Consider the following 17045-nt stretch of genomic DNA (forward strand, 5'->3'; position numbering starts at 1 on the left):
TTGAACGGTGCGACCAGCTCGTGATCTATGGGCATCTAACTTCTTCTCCTCATATCTTGCACGAGCCACCTCTACAGCATGTTCTCCGCTGCAACCAATCCCTTGATGTATAAAATGCAATCAGTTAGCAACTCGATAATATTACATTTAAAACCAGGCAATGAAAAAAGGTTTTCAAGCACTCACTGGCACATAATGTAGCAACATGCTCGTCCAAGACCTGCATCTGTACTCTTGTCTCCTCCCTTGCCTCATTCCTTGCCCTCTCCTCCTCTAACGTCGTTCGCCTCTCCAATCCCCATTTGTTAAGCCCAACATCGATCGGGTTACAAATACCGCGCTGTCTAGCAAACTCACACATCTTTTCTTTGTGATGTTTAACGAATAGGTTGACGTAGTCAGGTCCATATCCCCTCTTCCGTGCAATTAGTTGCCTCTTCTTTCAGTTCATCCAAGAACTTAGCTTGACCATCATAACATTCCCAACTGCATTTCCTAGTGCTCTGTTCAAAACAAATATTATATCATATATGTATTAGGAAAACAAACAAAATACGATTTCATGTTTACCAGAATTATAACAAACCTCATCATACTCAATCATATGGCCGCAATAATGACCTATTCCAAGCTCCGAAGGGACTAGGCCATAGTTGGATTTTACACCACATTCGCACATGACAGGAGGTGCTTTGTAGATTACACGTTCTTTCTTCTTTTCCTTAACCCTCCGCGGTTCTTCCGGCCATTGGTTCTTAGGACCATACAACCACTCCTTGAAACGACACTTCGCCATTGAATACACCTAAATAATGAGACATTAGTACATAAACACATATAGCTCAAGATTTTAACACATATACTTTGCACTTACTTCATGCTTGTTTGGACACACAAACTCCAACGTATTCTCAGGGTTTATCACAGCTCGATCTCCGTAATCGCACAGAGGAGGTTCCTCGAGTCGTCTAACGGCGGCTAGGTGCTTCTCCTTAGCCGTCATTGCCGGAGGGTTAGGGGGGGTGGAACCCACCGCTTGAAGTGCTCACGTGGATGTCTCCCTCTAAACCAATCGTCGAAAAACAGGTACCTAGGATCAAACTTTTCTGCACCATCGATCCACTGAAAGAAAAAGCACCTCTCATGGTCCTACACAACGAGATTCCAATAATATATTAGTACCATACTTAAACAAATAAAGAAAAAGGATAGTACAAATAATTTCTTATATTAAACCGACTACATATGTAGAAGCAACGCGCGGCTGTGTCCGGATGTTTCGATTGAAAAACATGGGCCGGGAAACCACAATCACAGTTAGGGACAGGAAGGTCAGGGGGAACAGGGGCATCTTTGCTAGACGCGTCGGGGTATAATTCGCGAGGACGACCCCGTTTTCGCCAAAACTCCTCCCGAAACATTTCTTGCATCTAACAAATAGGATGTAATTTAGCAAACATAAATAAAAACATCACAACAAAATATCAATGAGAACCATAACTACAATACAATCAATTTCGTTATAAGAACCAAAAGCAGTTAACATTATACCCTAAACCTAGGGTTTCTCATTTCATCCACAACAATAAAACCCATAACATAACTACATTCGGCTTGGTTTGCTAGCATTTTTCAACCCTTGAAATGAACCTACAGTTGTATAATACATATATTGAGGGATACAATGAAACCCTAAGTGATGACGATTCTTAGGTTCAAAAATCCGACTAATATATACCGAATCGATGCGAAAAAAACAAGGAGGGGAGCGAGGATACCTTGCTCTCGAAGATCTACGGATCAAATCAAGGTTTTCAAGGTCCAATATGTCGATTCGTGAGGTAGGATGAAGTGGCGAGAAAAAAAACCCGAGGAGAAAGAAGAGGAAGAACGCTCAGGGAAGAAGGCTGGGCGGGGGTTAAATGCAGGTAGCTCGGCGCCAAGATCTACGGCGCCAAGCTCGGCGCCATCCGCTCTGGCGCCGAGCCCCTTGCAGGCCGTTTGCCCGTGGCCAGGAGCTCGGCGCCAGTCACTGTGGCGCCGAGCTCGGCGCCACTCACTCTGGCGCCGAGCCAAGGGTCCATTTCTGGAATTCTTTCCGCCAGGGGTCTATTTGAGAGAAACTTTCGGAAAAAGGGTCAAAAAGTAAAAAATTCGAGAAGCGGGAGCTGAAGCACTTAAGGCGGCGGCACTCCACTTCCATCCACAGGAAGCCACACCTGAAGATGATGGGGCCGGGTGTTGATTCAGTAGATGAAGGCCAAAAAAGCATCGTGGATTTGAAGCTCCCCCAACTGATGGTAGACAAGTCATGCAGATGTTCTCTTTTGAAGGAAGCTGTTTGTGCAGTGCAATGCATTTGGGAGTCGACAGTTTCTTTTCTTTTCTATGGCTGTTGTTGGTCTGTTGTTGGGCTATGAGAGCATCTACTTTAGTTTACTTTCTCTAGTTAAACTCTTTTACCTCCGGGGGGCAGTAGGCCCTTTGTGCTGCGCTTCCTGGAGTATCTAAGTAGACTCCTTTGATTTTCTTCGAAACTTGGTCGGTAATTTGGTTGCTTCGTGGAGTAATTAATTAGCAACCCATAGTGGAAAAAAAAGTATCCAGAAAGGAATAGAAAAACCTTTCGAGCATCCAAGTGCTAGACTAGGGGACTACAAAAGCTTCCCTGGGATAATCTTTTTAATTTTATCGCAGCTAGCTAGTTCCTGATGGATTGCTGCTAACTGTTGACTACTTCACCTTGACCTACACTTCCATTCCATATCGCCACAACTCTTTATATATTACTTTGTTTGACCAAATAAAATATAATAACAATCCCATGGATGCAACTATATATAGTGCTTCTCGTATGTGTCATGTCAAAACTAATCCACGATCCAATGGAAAAACCGACGCGGCACGCATGCACTACCATCATAAAATCACTGCAACTTGGATAATGTCAACCTAACACAACCATCAGTGAAGCTTGCCTTTCTTTGCATGCCTCCAGTTAGTGGATCGATGTGAATCATCATGCCACTGCCCTAGCTAGCTAGATTGACTTCGCTGCGATCACAAAGTCAATCTAGTTCCTTCTTTGCAGCACTATGGTAATCACGTACTTTTGAGCTTGCATGATTTTAGCAGCAAGTCAACGGATGCATCGTCCTGCAATGCTTGGGCTGCAAATTTACATAGAGGCGGGCCGCGGCGGGCACTGCAGGCAGCCTCTGGTCAGCCCAAGCATAAAAGCTGGCAGCCAGCAAGGAAAGCGCACAATTGGGCCTCTAAGTCGAGGCCCAACCCTTTTCAAAGCCCACAACTGTGCCCTTCTGTCCTTGCCGGCAGCCTTTTGCTCTCCTTTCCGGCTCCGTCGCCGTGACAGCGCTTCCATCCAGATGCTTGGTGGTTTCTCCGTGCTGCGCTCGCGTGCCGTCCTCCCACTCTCACTCGCTACGCCTACTCGCTTCCTTCGCCGCCTACCCCACCCGCGCGCCGTCTCCTCCTCTTCCTCCCCCCGCTTCAGCCGCCGCCGGGGATGGAGGCCTCCTACAAGTTCGGGCCCTACAAGATCGACGCCAGGGAGGTCTTCCATGCCACGCCCCTCTCCTACGCCATGGTCAACCTCCGCCCCCTCCTCCCGGGTATTATTCCCTTCCCTCTTTTCGCTTCGCCTTTGCCGATGCTTTGCTTGCCTGCTGTACCCGCCGCCACTCCGCCATATCAATCATTTTTGGTTTGTGGTTGCTATAACATTAGTCATCGCGAGAGAAAGGGGGAAAAATTCCAGCTTTCTTGCGGAAATGTGGCTAATGGAAGTTACATTGATCAAACAGCGAGTTCCAAATGCTAAATAAAGATTTTGTGTTGAGAGCCATTTCTGTCCTAATAATAAATTCATCCAGGCACCAGTGTACCATCGTACCATTACGGGTTGTTTCGGGAGGCTAGGAATATGGGCAATGTCTTATGCTTGGCTGGGAATTTGAACTAAGTTCCCTGCAAGCGGATGCTACTTGATCCAATCTAACTACTGAGTAGTGCTTGTCGTGGGCGTTGCATTCAAGCTTTGTAAAGCTTCAAACCATGCCACCACATCGCATTTCTTTTTTACCAGTTTGTGTTCTGCAGCTTTTTCTTAACCAGACAAATCATTCTTATGCAGGTCATATCCTTTTATTCAGCAAAGCGGCTTCTGTGCTTTCTTGGAAGTTAGATTTGGGCGGTTTATTGTGGCTGTGGAATTGGAGCTGCGAATCTATTTTCTTTGTGTTGTCATTTGGTGCAAAGCTGTCATAACTCATAACCCCACCAGAATAAACTTATTTGGCTCTAAGTTTGATACATCACATATTGACAAAAATGTGTTGTTCTATATATCATTTTTTCCTTGACAATACATACATGTTCTTGTGTGCCCCAAGCGTGAAGTGAAAAGATTCACTGATCTCAGTTCTGATGAGACAAGCGACTTATGGGTTACTGCAAAGGAAGTCGGTGTATGTCTTGAGCAGTACCATAAAGCATCTTCACTTACCTTTGCTATTCAGGTGTGGTCTGCGCTTCAATTTTATTGTTGTAGTGTGCTCATCCTTTCAGTACTAATAACCCAAATTTGTTATGGACTTCGTAGTTGTTATATTCTATGCTGACATACATGAAATTGCTTATTAACAAGTGATATTACTTATCAGGATGGTCCTGAAGCTGGCCAAACAGTTCCACATGTCCACATTCATGTCATCCCGAGGAAGAAAGGGGATTTTGAGAAAAATGATGAAATATATGATGCGGTACATGGCATAGTTTTCTATCAATCATGTTATTTTATTATGATGTCTGATCAAATAAAGCTTGCCCTTTTCCTTGGTATAATAGATTGATGTGAAAGAGAAAGAATTGAAGGAGAAGCTTGACCTGGACATTGAGAGGAAAGATAGAAGCATGGAAGAAATGGCTCATGAGGCCAATGAGTACCGTGCTCTTTTTTCCTAGAATAACATCTAGTGTAGGAGTTGGTTTCTAAGTTGAGCTGCCTGTTTGCCATGAATAAGTCTTGCTACTTCTTGTTCTCCATTGTCGTGATTCAGTTACCATTGCAGTGACATGGTGATGGTGTCCAGTGGTGTGAACTGGACTGGTGGCATGTTATGTAAGATGGAGAAATGGTCATCTTGTCTAAGGACTGCATTCTTACTGGCAAACCTTTTAGATTAGAAACTAGTTTTTGTGTACTGAGGAGTGAGGAGGATCAGCTGTTTGTTGGAAGGATGCCTTTACTACAAATCTTTTCTTTGTGTAACTGTAAGAGAGGAGGTACCATTTTCTGTTATCAAATCTAGACAGCCGTTAGGGATTGGATGTAGACTAAGACTCACAAATCACAAGCAGTGTACAAAAATACTATGTCATTTATTACTTTGGCTAAATCATTTTCTGAAGCCCACACCCTACCAAAAAGGGAAATTTATACTTCAGGGTTAAGTAGAAAATGTATGGTATCTTACAGAATCATAAAACCTTATACTCCATAGCTATGGTTCATGAATTGAGATTGCCTCCACCCTTCAAATTTTTCAAAGGCAATATTCTGTTCACTCTACTTCGAAGTATATTGTTATTATGTAGTTAGATCTGCCCCATCATTCCTTTTACTGAAAATTTCTGTCTTCAGTATGCTTCAAGTCTGAAACGAATCAGGTTACCTAGCTGACAGTTTAAGCAGATTAGCACAATCAACTCTTTAGATACTGTTAAATAAAATGGACTAGGATGGAAAGATGTGTGTGTAGTTCTTTTGTGGTGAGCTGAAGTTTTATTCCTAGTGCCGACTATCCATTATGTTTGTGCTTTGGAGAATCTTGGCCGGCAGTGATCTTTTCACTGAATAAGTTGCTTATTAGCATGGTGCTTCTGCGGAAACATCAAAAGTTAAGCTAATTCGTGGATGCAGGAATTCTTTCGATCTCTCGCCGACTTGGTTAAACTTTATTCCATGGCCCCATGCTGATGGTTCTGATTGTAAGTTGTTGACAACCCAGATGTTCTGTTTGAAACTCATGCTGATTGTTTTAGCTTTACGTTTTTGTGAGTGAGAGGTAACGGTCCATCGATCCCAACTGATGCGATAAGAATGTCAAGAAGTCACTGGCTTCGCTTAGTCTTTGAATGTTAACATACTTGGGGCTTGCGTTACGCATAGGTGAAGGCATCTCTTGTAACTGGTTAGATCTTGAATACCCCTTTCACCGATTTGCATCTTGGATTCGATCAACTTTAGTCGCTTTCATCCTTTTCATTGTGCTCTGCTTGGTATCAGGATTTTGAGCTTTGTTTCAAGGGATTCCCCTTGCTGGAGGCCATTGCCCACTGGCATGATAGGATGCCCTGCACTTGAATTACTCTGAATTCGTCTAGGTCTGTGTCATGAACTTGCAGTCTGGTATCCTGATATCATCGTAGCCATTTCTGTGGTGGCGAGCCTATTGCGTTTGTGGTGTCGTTGAAAATGTTCTTGGAATAAGTATAAAGTAGGTGATGTCAGGTGTATCCTCCACTAGGCACTAGCAAATACATGTCTTTTTCCCCTGCCCTTTGCATCACCATGCGTATCTGTGTCAAATCAAAATCTTGTAAACGCTTTCTCCTTGCTGCCTCTGCGCTACTGCTACAACTACGGTTTTACACTACAACTCTACTGTGAAGAACACACCATGGGCGTGTACGGTTTGTGACAGATCCTATCCATGACAACAACGATAGCCATGATCGTCGCCGCGTCGACACCCGGCCGGACGACGAGGCTGAACACGTCGTCACCGAGCGTCGCCGCCGGCCTGGACGCCACGCCGGCGTTCTTCCTCGTTATCCGCGCCGCCTCCTTGCCGTCGCTGCCACGACGGATCTTGCAGCTCCTCCTGGAGAAGGAGCCCTCGACCCGGTAGCCCGAAGCGGCAGCGGCCTGCGGGTGCTTGTTGCAGCCAAGGCCAGATAACGATGACGGCGCAGCAGTGCCTGCTGCTGACATGTGGACCTCTGCTTCGTCGCTGATCTTCAGAGCTGAACACCTGCTCATCGTGAACACTTGCTGCTGTGACGAGGCAGACGGCTTCTTGTCGACGCCGCCTTCTTCCGTTGCTGTGTAGCAGTTCCAGCGATCGTGCAGGCTGAGAAGCTGTTACAATGAAGAAAAAAAAACAGTTTTTACCCTGATTAGGAGCTGTGGTTTTGCTTAGTCAAAAGCTAATTGCGGAAAGGACAGTAAAAACCGGTTTAGGATCATGCTTGTGCTTGCCTTGTTGCAAGTTGCAACAAAAGGTTTGAATTCTTTTTAGAAAAGGCAGAGAGAAAAGGTTTCAATGATAGTAAGATAATAATAAGATACCAATATATATGCGACAACAGAATAAGATCTCATTGTATATGATTCTATTTCCTTATGAAAGCATTTTGTTTGCTTGTTTTTGTAGGCGACGGCATTAATTTTCCTCATATTTTGTCCTACTTTGGTTGATCCTAAATCTTCACACATGTCACCAAAATCTTTGAATTAATGTGGAGGTTACTACTAAACCAGTAAACAAAATTAGGGCAAATGCATTTCATCTGACGACGGCCTTCAAAGGCGCTGTCATATTCCGAGAGAGGAAAATAACAAATAAATGGGACAGAGTGAGTACTAATAATGGAGATAGCAAAATATAAAAAATTGACATTTGCGATTGATCGCTACATGTTGACTGTAAATAATTCTTTGATCCAGTCTTCGATCAAGCTTTAAGGAATGCTAATGAATTTCGTATACTTTTGGTATTACTTTATGTTGCTTCCAAGAATTTCATTCACAAGTAAGAAAAGAACACCGCAAAGGATAACCTGCCTCAAGAAAAATCACTGGGTCTGTTTTGCTGTATTGCCAATAATTGTTTTTATTTTTGAGGTCTTCATATCAAGGCAGCAGAAACGGATTCTTTAAAGTTGAGGGAAAATGCATGCATGTCCTAAACAAGCAGAAAGTCATTTGCTGCCCTGGATTGTGCAGAAACGTTGAGTAGTAGTAGCAAGTAATCACCTGTGGCCTGAGGGAGAGGAGCGGCGTGCCCTGTCCATCCATGAGCAGCAGCTCGCCGGCGCAGAGCTTCCGCCGCCGGGAGTAGTTGTCGACGCGGAACGCCAGCCTGCCCGCGTCGTCGTAGACGCAGAAGCCGTCGGTGCCCTGGAACCCCATGCTGGACCTCTTCCATACCGTGTACACCGCCACAGCCGGGCGGCGATCCGATGATGCCGCCGCCGCCCGACGAGCTCGGCCGCCGCGGCTAGCATCCGACGGGTGTATTCTATTGCTCATGGTTTGCTGCTGGCCTGGTCTGAGAAGGAAGGAAGGGTCTCCTCCCTGGAACGAGAACGTGAGGTGCAGAGATCAGAGATGGATGGGTGGGTTGGAACTTGGAAATGCAAGCTAACTGAGGAGAAAGGAGGCGGCAGAGAGGATGGGAGTAGAGTTTTGACGTGAGGGAGCAGGCAGGCGTCTGAAACTCTGAAAGCTGTGGCTTTCACAATTTTATTGTCATGGCGTACGTGAACGGATGCTTTGTTGAAATGAATCTCGAATGCCTACCTTGCATTGCAATGCCGGATGACGCATCTGAGAATGACCACGACGAAATGGGAAGCATCTGTTTGTGCAAATGGTCGTCGGAGTACGACCCTGCCCTACGTGTTCAAATACCGGTTTTTCTTTTCATGGTTTAAACACAAACCAGTGCTTTTTCAACTGCAATATTTGTAAGCATACAGCTGACCACTTATTCGCTACATGTTGCTATACCCAGGAGGTGTGGCACGCAGTCAGCAGAATGCTGAGCCTGCAATGCCCAGCTCCTAGCCCTGGACTGACAGTGATAGAATGGTGGCTGCAAAAGAGGCTGGGAATGAACAAACCCAAGAAGAAAGGATTGGACTCCACATTTATGTTGATTTCCTGGAAACTTTGGAAAGAAAGGAACGACAGAGTATTTAGCATAAATCAAACAAAAACTGTGGCACAATTGATATACGGGATCCTCGAAGAGGCTCAACTATGGATGGAAGCCGGCGCTAAGCATATGGTTTCCTTGGGATGGACGGCTGCAGTACAAGTAGTAGGAGGTTTAGGATCCTCTTAGTTTCTTGGCCTTCATAAGAAGTACCTCTAGTTGATTCAGTTCCTATGTAATAGAACTCTAAGTAATCAAATTTGCAGTTGGGTGAGAAGCATGATTATCTTTTCAGTTGGGTGAGCAGCCACACCACACAGGTCTGTCACATCAGCGCCACACCACTCCAGCGCCGCCGCGCCGCCAAACGCCGTCCACCACACCAGCGCTGCTCCGCCCCCACCGATCACACCGCCTCACCGACCCGGACTCGGCGGATCTCGCGAGCAGCATGTCCCGCCGCCCGCGACCGGTGCCTGGAGCTGGAGCGCGTCATCGCCGGCCGCTTCAGCTCGGGAAGCATCGGCCTCGACGACGCCGTCAAGCTGTTCGATGAATTGCTCCCGCTCGCCCGGCCCGCCTCGGTTCGCGCCTTCAACCAGCTCCTCACCGTCGTCTCTCGCGCCAAGGGCAGGGGCTCCTCAACCTCTGCGCTCGTCGTTTCCCTCTTCAACCGGATGGCCCGTGCCTCCCCCACCAAGGTATCTCCCGACCTGCGCACCTACAGCAAAATCATCGGCAGCTTCTGTAGCATGGGTCACCTGGATTTCGCTTTCGCCGCCTTTGGCCTCATACTTAAGAAGGGCTTTAGGGTGAATGCCATAGTCATAAATCAGCTTCTCAATGGTCTTTGTGATGCAAAGAGGATGGGTGAGGCCATGGATGTATGGCTCCGACGAATGCCCGAGTTTGGCTGCACACCCGATGTCGTCAACTACACCACACTTCTCAAGGGTTTCTGCAATGAAAAGAGAGCTCAGGAGGCACTTGAGCTGCTCCACATGATGGCTGATGATGGAGGTGGTAGCTGCCCACCAGACGTGGTGGCGTACAGCACTGTCATCAATGGCTTCTTTAGAGAGGGTCAGGTGGACACAGCTTACGGCCTATTTCATGAAATGCTTGATCGGGGGATTTTGCCTAACATTGTGGCCTACACCACATTCATTGATGGCCTGTGCAAAGCTGGAGCAGTTGACAGGGCCGAGGGTGTTCTTCAGGAGATGATTCATAAAGGTGTTAAGCCAGATAATAGGACATATAATGGAAAAAGTCTACTCCACCCCCCAACTAAGGGGGTGGTCTACGTAACCCCCTCAACTATGAAACGGTCTGATTTATCCCCTGAACTTTCCAAAACCGTCTATTTTACCCCCAGGCGGTTTTCAGCAGCAGTTTTGCTACAGTAACAGAGGTTTGCTACAGTTGCCGCAGTTGGACCATAGAAGCTGCAGCTATGAATTATTCTAATTAATTACAGACAAAATTGGATTTTCCAATTAATCTAAAACTACAGCAAAAAACTTTGTACTAAAGCGTACTATATTATATATTCGCTGTGTAGATCTACTCATGTGGAGTCCAACAAAATTAGATTTTCTATTTTATGATTTTTCTGTGATTTACTATGATTTTTCAAAGATTTAGCGGAAGTAAGGGAAAAAGACAAAGGCATGCACTGTAGCAAACATGTAGTTACTGTAGCAAAACCTATGTTACTGTAGTAAAACCGCCGCTGAAAACCGCCTGGGGGTAAAATATACGGTTTTGAAAAGTTCAGGGGATAAATCAGACCGTTTCATAGTTGAGGGGGTTATGTAGACCACTCCCATAGTTGGGGGGTGGAGTAGACTTTTTCCGACATATAATTGTTTGATCAATGGATATCGCACTACAGGACAGTGGAAAGAGGTGGTTCGAATCCTCAATGAAATGTCCACACATGGTCTGCGAGCAGATGTTTTTACTTATAGTTTGCTGCTGGATTATCTTTGCAAGAATAGAAACATCACAGAAGCTAGAAAGATTTTTTATTCTATGATTGGAAAGGGCATAAAACCTAATGTAACTACCTATAGCATTCTGCTTAATGGGTATGCTTCGAAAGGAGATCATGCTGATATGCATGATCTCTTAGATCTAATGGTAGCAGATAGTATTTCACCTAACCATCACGTCTTCAACATAGTGTTATGTGCATATGCTAAAGGTGGTATGATAGATGAGGCAATGCATATATTTGACCAGATGAGGCAGCATGGGTTGATTCCTGATGCATACAGCTATGGAGCATTAATAGATGCACTTTGCAAGTTGGGAAGGGTGGACGAGGCAATGCTTAAATTCAATCAGATCCCCTAATATCATTGTTTTTAGCTCACTAGTGTATGGACTGTGCACCGTCGACAGATGGGAGATGGTTGAGGAATTATTCTATGAAATGCTGAATCAAGGGATCCATCCCGATGCCACTTTCTTCAACACAATAATGTGTAACACAATGATGTGAAAACTGTATTATTCAGTGTCATTAAAAGCTTTTTGAAACTTCAGCTGAAAGAATGTATGTATTTTGTCTCCAAGGTTGGCCACTATACAACACTGTAAAGAGTTCGTAACAACTGTATTTGATCCCAACTGCTCAAATACATTTTTGAAAAGTTCACTGCTCAAGTACAAGGTTGATTACAGTTCAGCAGAAATTCCAGTTTTATAGTACAAGGTTGGTCATCATGGCCACGGAATCTCGAGCACCAATTCTAAACAATTTCCAGGTAAACTACCCTACTCATTCTTATGTTTGAACATACGAATCAAGGACACCAGCCACTGCCAGAAAATAGCCAGGTAGTTTGCCTTCTTTGGTTTCACTTCAGGCCTTGGCCCAAAGAGGCACACACAATGGCTCGAGAAGAAATTATTAAAAAGTTGTTCGAGACACTAATTTGTAGCAGTAGAAAAGAAGAACGCTGTGCAGGTACTGTCTGGTTGGTCTCACTGACCATGTACTGCGGTCGACATCCAAAGATCCTAGAACTACTCCCGCAAATCCAGGTTTGCCAGTCAAGAATGTACATAAATTATTACAGAAATTCCTCAAAACATATTTTACTTTTATCTAAACTGCAACAGTGCATAATCTGTAGATCATCATATCATGGCGATTGACCTATATAATATGTTAGTGACAGTAACCCACAGTGACTTAGACACGGAAGCTAACTTTAGCACAGTTTTCTACAGTGACTTAGACATGGAAGCTAACTGCTAGCCCACTTAAAAACTGCACTATCTTTTGATTTAGTTTGGAAGTTCTTACTAGTTTTTACACGTCACTCTATGCCTGAATTTAAAAATTGCCCTGTAGTGTGGTGCCAAAAGAATCATCGTTTGGTTGAACTGTTTATGCATATACTGGTGAAATGTATCTGTTCTCTTCAGCTAGCAACAATTCTTTCTTAGGGGTGATACCACTCTTGTATTTGATTGTTTTCTTCCCACCAGAGTTCTTCCACCTTGTTGACAAATGTAGATGACATTTCTATCACAGGAAGCCCTTTCGCATCTTCTTGGTGATCCAAATGAGCTTACACAAGATTTGGCATCCCAAGGCATGAGCATTGTTTATGAGCTTGGTGATGCATCTATGAAAGAGCAGCTTGTTCATGCTCTTCTGAACACACTGCTGGCACTGCAAGAAAGAAGAAGGCTATTAAGGTGCATAGTTTTCTTGATTTATATTTTATTTCTAGGCAGTTATGTTTTATTCCAAAGTATTTATGTTTTATTGTACTTGCATTAGTTGATGGAGGACTATGAGGTCTTTCAAGAAGGCACAATCGGCAATAATCCTACTCGAGGGAAACTTAGCACTTTTTTTTTTGAAGACATCACCGGAGGGGTGAGAGCCCCACCTGAATGGATTTTCCATTGATTCCGGCGAGCCGGTGGATGGAGGGTGCCAAGGCACCTACAGGGTCGAGGACCCGTAGTCATATTTAGATTACAAATGAGGAGGTAGGAGAGCTTAGTTCATTACAAACATTGCACACCACTTGTCAACTATCCATCGATCTTCGACTTTTAGGCGGCAGCTCCAGAGGCGACATGCTTCTTTGGCAGTAGCAAGCAGCCGCCGAAGGCAAGGCTGTTGCTGACGGAAGACGACGTCATGCCTATGGTTCCAAACTTGCCAGCAACAGAGGAGAATCATTGTAGAAAAGAGCTTTGATGGCACCTCAGCCGGCCTGGGCAATTCCCAGAGCCTGTTGACAGGAGGGATAGGCAGGTCTCTCCATCCAAGGTGGTTCCAGAAAGATCTAGCGACCGTGCACTGGAAGATGAGATGGTCACATGTCTCAGCGGATTGGCCGCAGAGTTCGCAAATGTCGTCATCCAGGACATGCTTGTTGTGGAGGTTTGCTCGGCACTGAATTCTTTCATGGAGCAGCAACCAACCGAAGAACCGAACCCGGGGGGGAGCATGGCTTTTCCAGACGAAGTTGTCGATCATACTGACTTGTCCGGAGTGTGTCGAGACACGGTTTATGCTGCCAGTGTCCAGCCTGTTCGCCGTGCAAGTAAACTTGCCGGAGCGTTCGTCTGGCTGCTGTTGTAGGTTGATGGAAGCGATGATAGCCTCGACCTCAGCCTTCTTGCTGCATGCCTGGGGAGAGAGTCGCGGCACCAGGATGGTCGCAAGGCCGCGAATGCATACTTCCCTGACTGAAACATTTGGCTGAGTGCAGTGACTGAGTAGGCAAGGAAATTTGAGTGCCAGCGTGGTGCCCTCTGTCCATGAATCCCACCAGACCTTGGTTATACATCTGTATGCTGGCAGTAGAGATTTCAGGCCATCCCAGTGGTTACCGTCATTGGCCCCCTCCAATGTTGATAGGTCTGTGTGTTGCCGGACCTAGCACTTACAAGGAGCTGTGCAGCCTTGCCAATGAGATGGGGCAACCGGACCTGATATACAAGTTCATGGATCTAGCTAATTATCAGGCTGCCCTCAATTCTAAGAGGGGTGCTGCTTTTGGATTTTCTAAGATAGCCAAACAAGCTGGCAAGGCACTTCAACCTTATCTGAATTCCTTAATTCCTAGGCTTGTCCGTTACCAACACTGTAGCTCGTGAACAGTACCACGAGGGGAATAAGATTGGTTTGCTAGCAGGTCATTAGAGATAAGGTTATTTAGATTAGATTGTGTTTGTTAGGTAGCTGGCTATATAAGCACAGCCACACCATCCATTGTAATCAAGCAAGAAGAACCCTAAAAGTAGTCAGAGCCTCCAAGGGAGGGCGACGAATAGGTTCTTCGTGCTATCCCTATTCGTCGCCCTCCCTTGGAGCCCCTATTCGTCGCCCTCCCTTGGAGGCTCTGACTACTTTTAGGGTTCTTCTTGCCAGTAAAGTTTATCTCTAATGACCTGCTAACAAACCAACCTTATCTCTAATGACCTGCATACTCAGTAAAGTTTCAAGTGTTCAAAAAGCCTCGATTAGTTTGGTGATGAAGCTTGCTAAGGTACACTGATGGTAAAACTTAGCAAGTTAAGCTGCATATCTGACATGAGAATTATATATATAACTCATTATGTATCTATTTCTGCCCCTCTCCCTCTCCATCCGTTTGTTGTATTATGTGTGGTTAGCACTCCAGGGCACTTCTACATCTATATAATTAAAATACAACAGTAGGGGCGTGCCTACTGTATTTCATTTTATATATATATATATTAATTATATAGATGTAGAAGTGCCCTGGAGTGCTAACCACACATAATACAACAAACGGAGGGAGAGGGAGAGGGGCAGAAATAGATACATAATGAGTTATAGTGGAATAGACTCAGTATTTTACTAAATTTGATGGTAGCTTTCTTGACATCTGTGTTTTAACTTTAACATATTCAGTGAACAAAAGATCATAGCTTTTTTTCTGTATTCATTTCATATGTTAATATACTATGCTCATGTAGCTACCATCACCAAATTAATCAACTGAAGAGGATATCCTTAGCTTATGACTTCCTAATGTCTTTAGGGTGCTGGTCCTGCCCTTCGACCTCATCTGCCAGAACTTGTTAGTTGTATGCTTGAATGTTTGTCAAGTCTGGAGGATCAAAGGTTGAATTATGTCGAGGTATGCTAATTTTGTTTCCCTTTTATAAGGACTGGTGGCTATGATTCTGCAGGTGTATATCTCTCAGATGCAATTCTTTACTCACTCCTGTATTTGGATCAAGATGCATGCAGGGAATGCTGGCATCAAAACAGATAAGCTTGAAAGCTTGCGTATAGCTGTGGCTAAAGATTCTCCAATGTGGGAAACTCTTGATATATGTATAAAAGTTGTTGACAAGAATTCACTTGATATATTGGTTCCTCGCCTGGCCCAAATGGTTAGATCAGCTGTTGGTTTAAATACAAGGTTAGTATTGCTTTTACCGTAAATCTTATTCATGATAGCATCAAATGCTGCATTTCTCATTACTTCAGTCATATGGTTTCATTCGTTTTCTGTCTGATTTCAGAGTTGGTGTTGCTAGCTTCATCACCTTGTTGGTACAGAAGGTCATGATTGACATCAAACCATTCACAGCATTGTTACTGAAGTTACTGTATAGTGCTGTTCTGGAGGAAAGGAGTTCAGCAGTAAAAAGGGCCTTTGCATCCTCTTGTGCTACTGTTTTGAAATATGCTAGCCCCTCCCAGGCTCAGAAGCTTATTGAAGATACTACCTCTCTGCATTTTGGTGGGAAAAATGATCAGCTATCTGGTGCAATTCTTATCAAAGCCTACTTGAGCAATGCAGCAGATATAATTTTCAAATCATGCTTTCTTTGTTCTCTTTTCATGTTTTACCTATTGTCTAATGTTTCTGATGCTTCTTTGATCTATTTTTCATGAGTTTACTTGTATATGACAATAATGGTTTACTTTTTTGATAACCAGAGTCCAGAGGTCCTAGTGGTGTGAAACCAATGAGTTTGCTCGGTGATTTTCTAAAGCAGGCCAGGTTTGGCAGCCTAGCTTGAAATTTACAAGCATGTAAGGAATCAATAATCCTTCCATCTGTTACCCCAAAAACTGTGTCGTTTATATCATCCCAGTAGCCCACCCTTCATTTTACACCACACTTATTCAAGTTTGCATTATGTTAAGTATCACATTTCATCACCATATATACACATCATGCTTGAAATAATCATATATCATGCTGGGGAAATCCAAATGTTCCTTTCAGATAGTGCCGATGTCATTATACAGTCATTCCAACTAATAACTCCAAACATCTCATGGCGATTTGGCCAAGAAAGTTCCGACCTTCCGACCTTTACATGGGCTGCACTTTATACTCATGGACTGGGTCATTTCCCCAATTCACCATCCTCACTTAAACATGCTAAAACAGTCTGAAACCAGTGAGACGAAAGGTTCGGGTGCCATGCGAAACCCTTTTCCCCAACAACAGTCCATGTTCCAAGTTTTCTATTTTCAAGCCAAAGATATCTCTGAAAATTTGAATGTTCAGTGTGTAAATTGTAAGGCAATGATGATATCTCTGGTCTCAAAACTAATATTCTGTCATGTAAACAAAAGGTAAATATTAAACCGTGTGATGAAATTCCATCCTTCCATCATGCATTTACCTAACTGCATTATAATGATATCTGTACCTAATGGAGTACTCTCTTGTTTACACACAAACTGTTTTTTCATCATTTATATACCATAAGTTGGTTGTCTGTCATGAAATTGTTTGAAGTGGAAGTTCTGTTGCCCATCATGGCATCACCTGAGGACATTTAGAGATGTCAGAATGCTTCCTTACAGGTATGTAAAAATTCATAAAACCGTATGTTCTTCATGGCAGCAAGTATTCATAAAAGACCTATTAAGCCTAATTAATCCATCATTAGCAAATGGTTACTGTAGCAGCACATTGTCAAATCATGGACTAATTAGGCTTAATAGATTCGTCTCGCGAATGAGCCTCCATCTGTGCAATGGGTTTTGTAAATAATCTATGTTTAATACTCCTAATTAGTATCTAAACATTCGATATGACAGTGACT

General features: G+C 44.0%; 4 protein-coding genes and 1 long non-coding RNA gene across 7 annotated transcripts; 3 read left to right on the top strand and 2 right to left on the bottom strand.

Annotated features, from left to right (window-relative positions):
• Positions 1–441: 441 nt before the first annotated feature.
• On the bottom strand, positions 442–1161 carry LOC136519636 (uncharacterized). The gene is made up of 3 exons (XR_010774994.1): positions 875–1161; positions 587–805; positions 442–503 (listed from the first exon to the last, which is right to left on the bottom strand). It is a non-coding gene; the product is annotated as an uncharacterized lncRNA (long non-coding RNA).
• A 2209-nt stretch (positions 1162–3370) lies between these two features.
• LOC136519628 (bifunctional bis(5'-adenosyl)-triphosphatase/adenylylsulfatase FHIT-like) lies at positions 3371–5184 on the top strand. Its single transcript, XM_066513019.1, has 4 exons — positions 3371–3634; positions 4392–4538; positions 4683–4781; positions 4867–5184. The coding sequence occupies exons 1-4, from the start codon at positions 3527–3529 to the stop codon at positions 4981–4983; spliced, it is 471 nt and encodes a 156-aa protein (XP_066369116.1). The 5' UTR covers positions 3371–3526; the 3' UTR covers positions 4984–5184.
• A 1154-nt stretch (positions 5185–6338) lies between these two features.
• Positions 6339–8727, bottom strand: LOC136519612 (protein LURP-one-related 8-like). The gene is made up of 3 exons (XM_066513000.1): positions 8606–8727; positions 8060–8380; positions 6339–7162 (listed from the first exon to the last, which is right to left on the bottom strand). Exons 1-3 carry the CDS (start codon positions 8630–8632, stop codon positions 6683–6685), a joined length of 828 nt encoding a protein of 275 aa, XP_066369097.1. The 5' UTR covers positions 8633–8727; the 3' UTR covers positions 6339–6682.
• LOC136523463 (protein Rf1, mitochondrial-like) lies at positions 8653–11324 on the top strand. Its single transcript, XM_066517140.1, has 4 exons — positions 8653–8718; positions 8820–8999; positions 9230–10214; positions 10816–11324. Exons 1-4 carry the CDS (start codon positions 8653–8655, stop codon positions 11322–11324), a joined length of 1740 nt encoding a protein of 579 aa, XP_066373237.1.
• LOC136519621 (uncharacterized) lies at positions 9624–17043 on the top strand. Of its 3 annotated transcripts, XM_066513011.1 has the most exons (6): positions 9624–9664; positions 11547–12017; positions 12514–12680; positions 15011–15109; positions 15213–15397; positions 15501–17043. In XM_066513011.1, exons 4-6 carry the CDS (start codon positions 15059–15061, stop codon positions 15874–15876), a joined length of 612 nt encoding a protein of 203 aa, XP_066369108.1. In that variant the 5' UTR covers positions 9624–9664; positions 11547–12017; positions 12514–12680; positions 15011–15058; the 3' UTR covers positions 15877–17043. The 3 variants fall into 3 exon arrangements, with proteins under 3 accessions (XP_066369108.1, XP_066369110.1, XP_066369109.1); XM_066513013.1 differs by lacking the exon at positions 9624–9664 and having other exon boundaries at positions 10850–12017; positions 15223–15397; XM_066513012.1 differs by lacking the exon at positions 9624–9664 and having other exon boundaries at positions 11702–11737.
• Positions 17044–17045: the final 2 nt, after the last annotated feature.

The sequence above is a fragment of the Miscanthus floridulus genome, chromosome 18 (genome assembly GCF_019320115.1).
Source record: "Miscanthus floridulus cultivar M001 chromosome 18, ASM1932011v1, whole genome shotgun sequence".
In the NCBI taxonomy this organism is placed as follows: Eukaryota; Viridiplantae; Streptophyta; class Magnoliopsida; order Poales; family Poaceae; genus Miscanthus; species Miscanthus floridulus.

Excerpts from the sequence above, each read along its gene's own strand:
- LOC136519628 (XM_066513019.1), top strand. The coding sequence starts at position 3,527 with ATGGAGGCCTCCTACAAGTTCGGGCCCTACAAGATCGACGCCAGGGAG. Across the intron at positions 3,635-4,391 it reads TCCGCCCCCTCCTCCCGGGT|CATGTTCTTGTGTGCCCCAA; the intron begins ATTATTCCCTTC and ends TGACAATACATA. Across the intron at positions 4,782-4,866 it reads ATGATGAAATATATGATGCG|ATTGATGTGAAAGAGAAAGA; the intron begins GTACATGGCATA and ends TTGGTATAATAG.
- LOC136519612 (XM_066513000.1), bottom strand. The coding sequence starts at position 8,632 with ATGCGTCATCCGGCATTGCAATGCAAG. Across the intron at positions 8,381-8,605 it reads ATCCGGCATTGCAATGCAAG|GGAGGAGACCCTTCCTTCCT; the intron begins GTAGGCATTCGA and ends TTCTCGTTCCAG. Across the intron at positions 7,163-8,059 it reads TCCTCTCCCTCAGGCCACAG|CTTCTCAGCCTGCACGATCG; the intron begins GTGATTACTTGC and ends TCATTGTAACAG.
- LOC136523463 (XM_066517140.1), top strand. The coding sequence starts at position 8,653 with ATGGGAAGCATCTGTTTGTGCAAATGGTCGTCGGAGTACGACCCTGCC. Across the intron at positions 8,719-8,819 it reads CCCTACGTGTTCAAATACCG|GAGGTGTGGCACGCAGTCAG; the intron begins GTTTTTCTTTTC and ends TGCTATACCCAG. Across the intron at positions 9,000-9,229 it reads GGAAAGAAAGGAACGACAGA|TTGGGTGAGAAGCATGATTA; the intron begins GTATTTAGCATA and ends TCAAATTTGCAG.
- LOC136519621 (XM_066513011.1), top strand. The coding sequence starts at position 15,059 with ATGCTTGAATGTTTGTCAAGTCTGGAGGATCAAAGGTTGAATTATGTC. Across the intron at positions 15,110-15,212 it reads AAAGGTTGAATTATGTCGAG|ATGCATGCAGGGAATGCTGG; the intron begins GTATGCTAATTT and ends ATTTGGATCAAG. Across the intron at positions 15,398-15,500 it reads GCTGTTGGTTTAAATACAAG|AGTTGGTGTTGCTAGCTTCA; the intron begins GTTAGTATTGCT and ends GTCTGATTTCAG.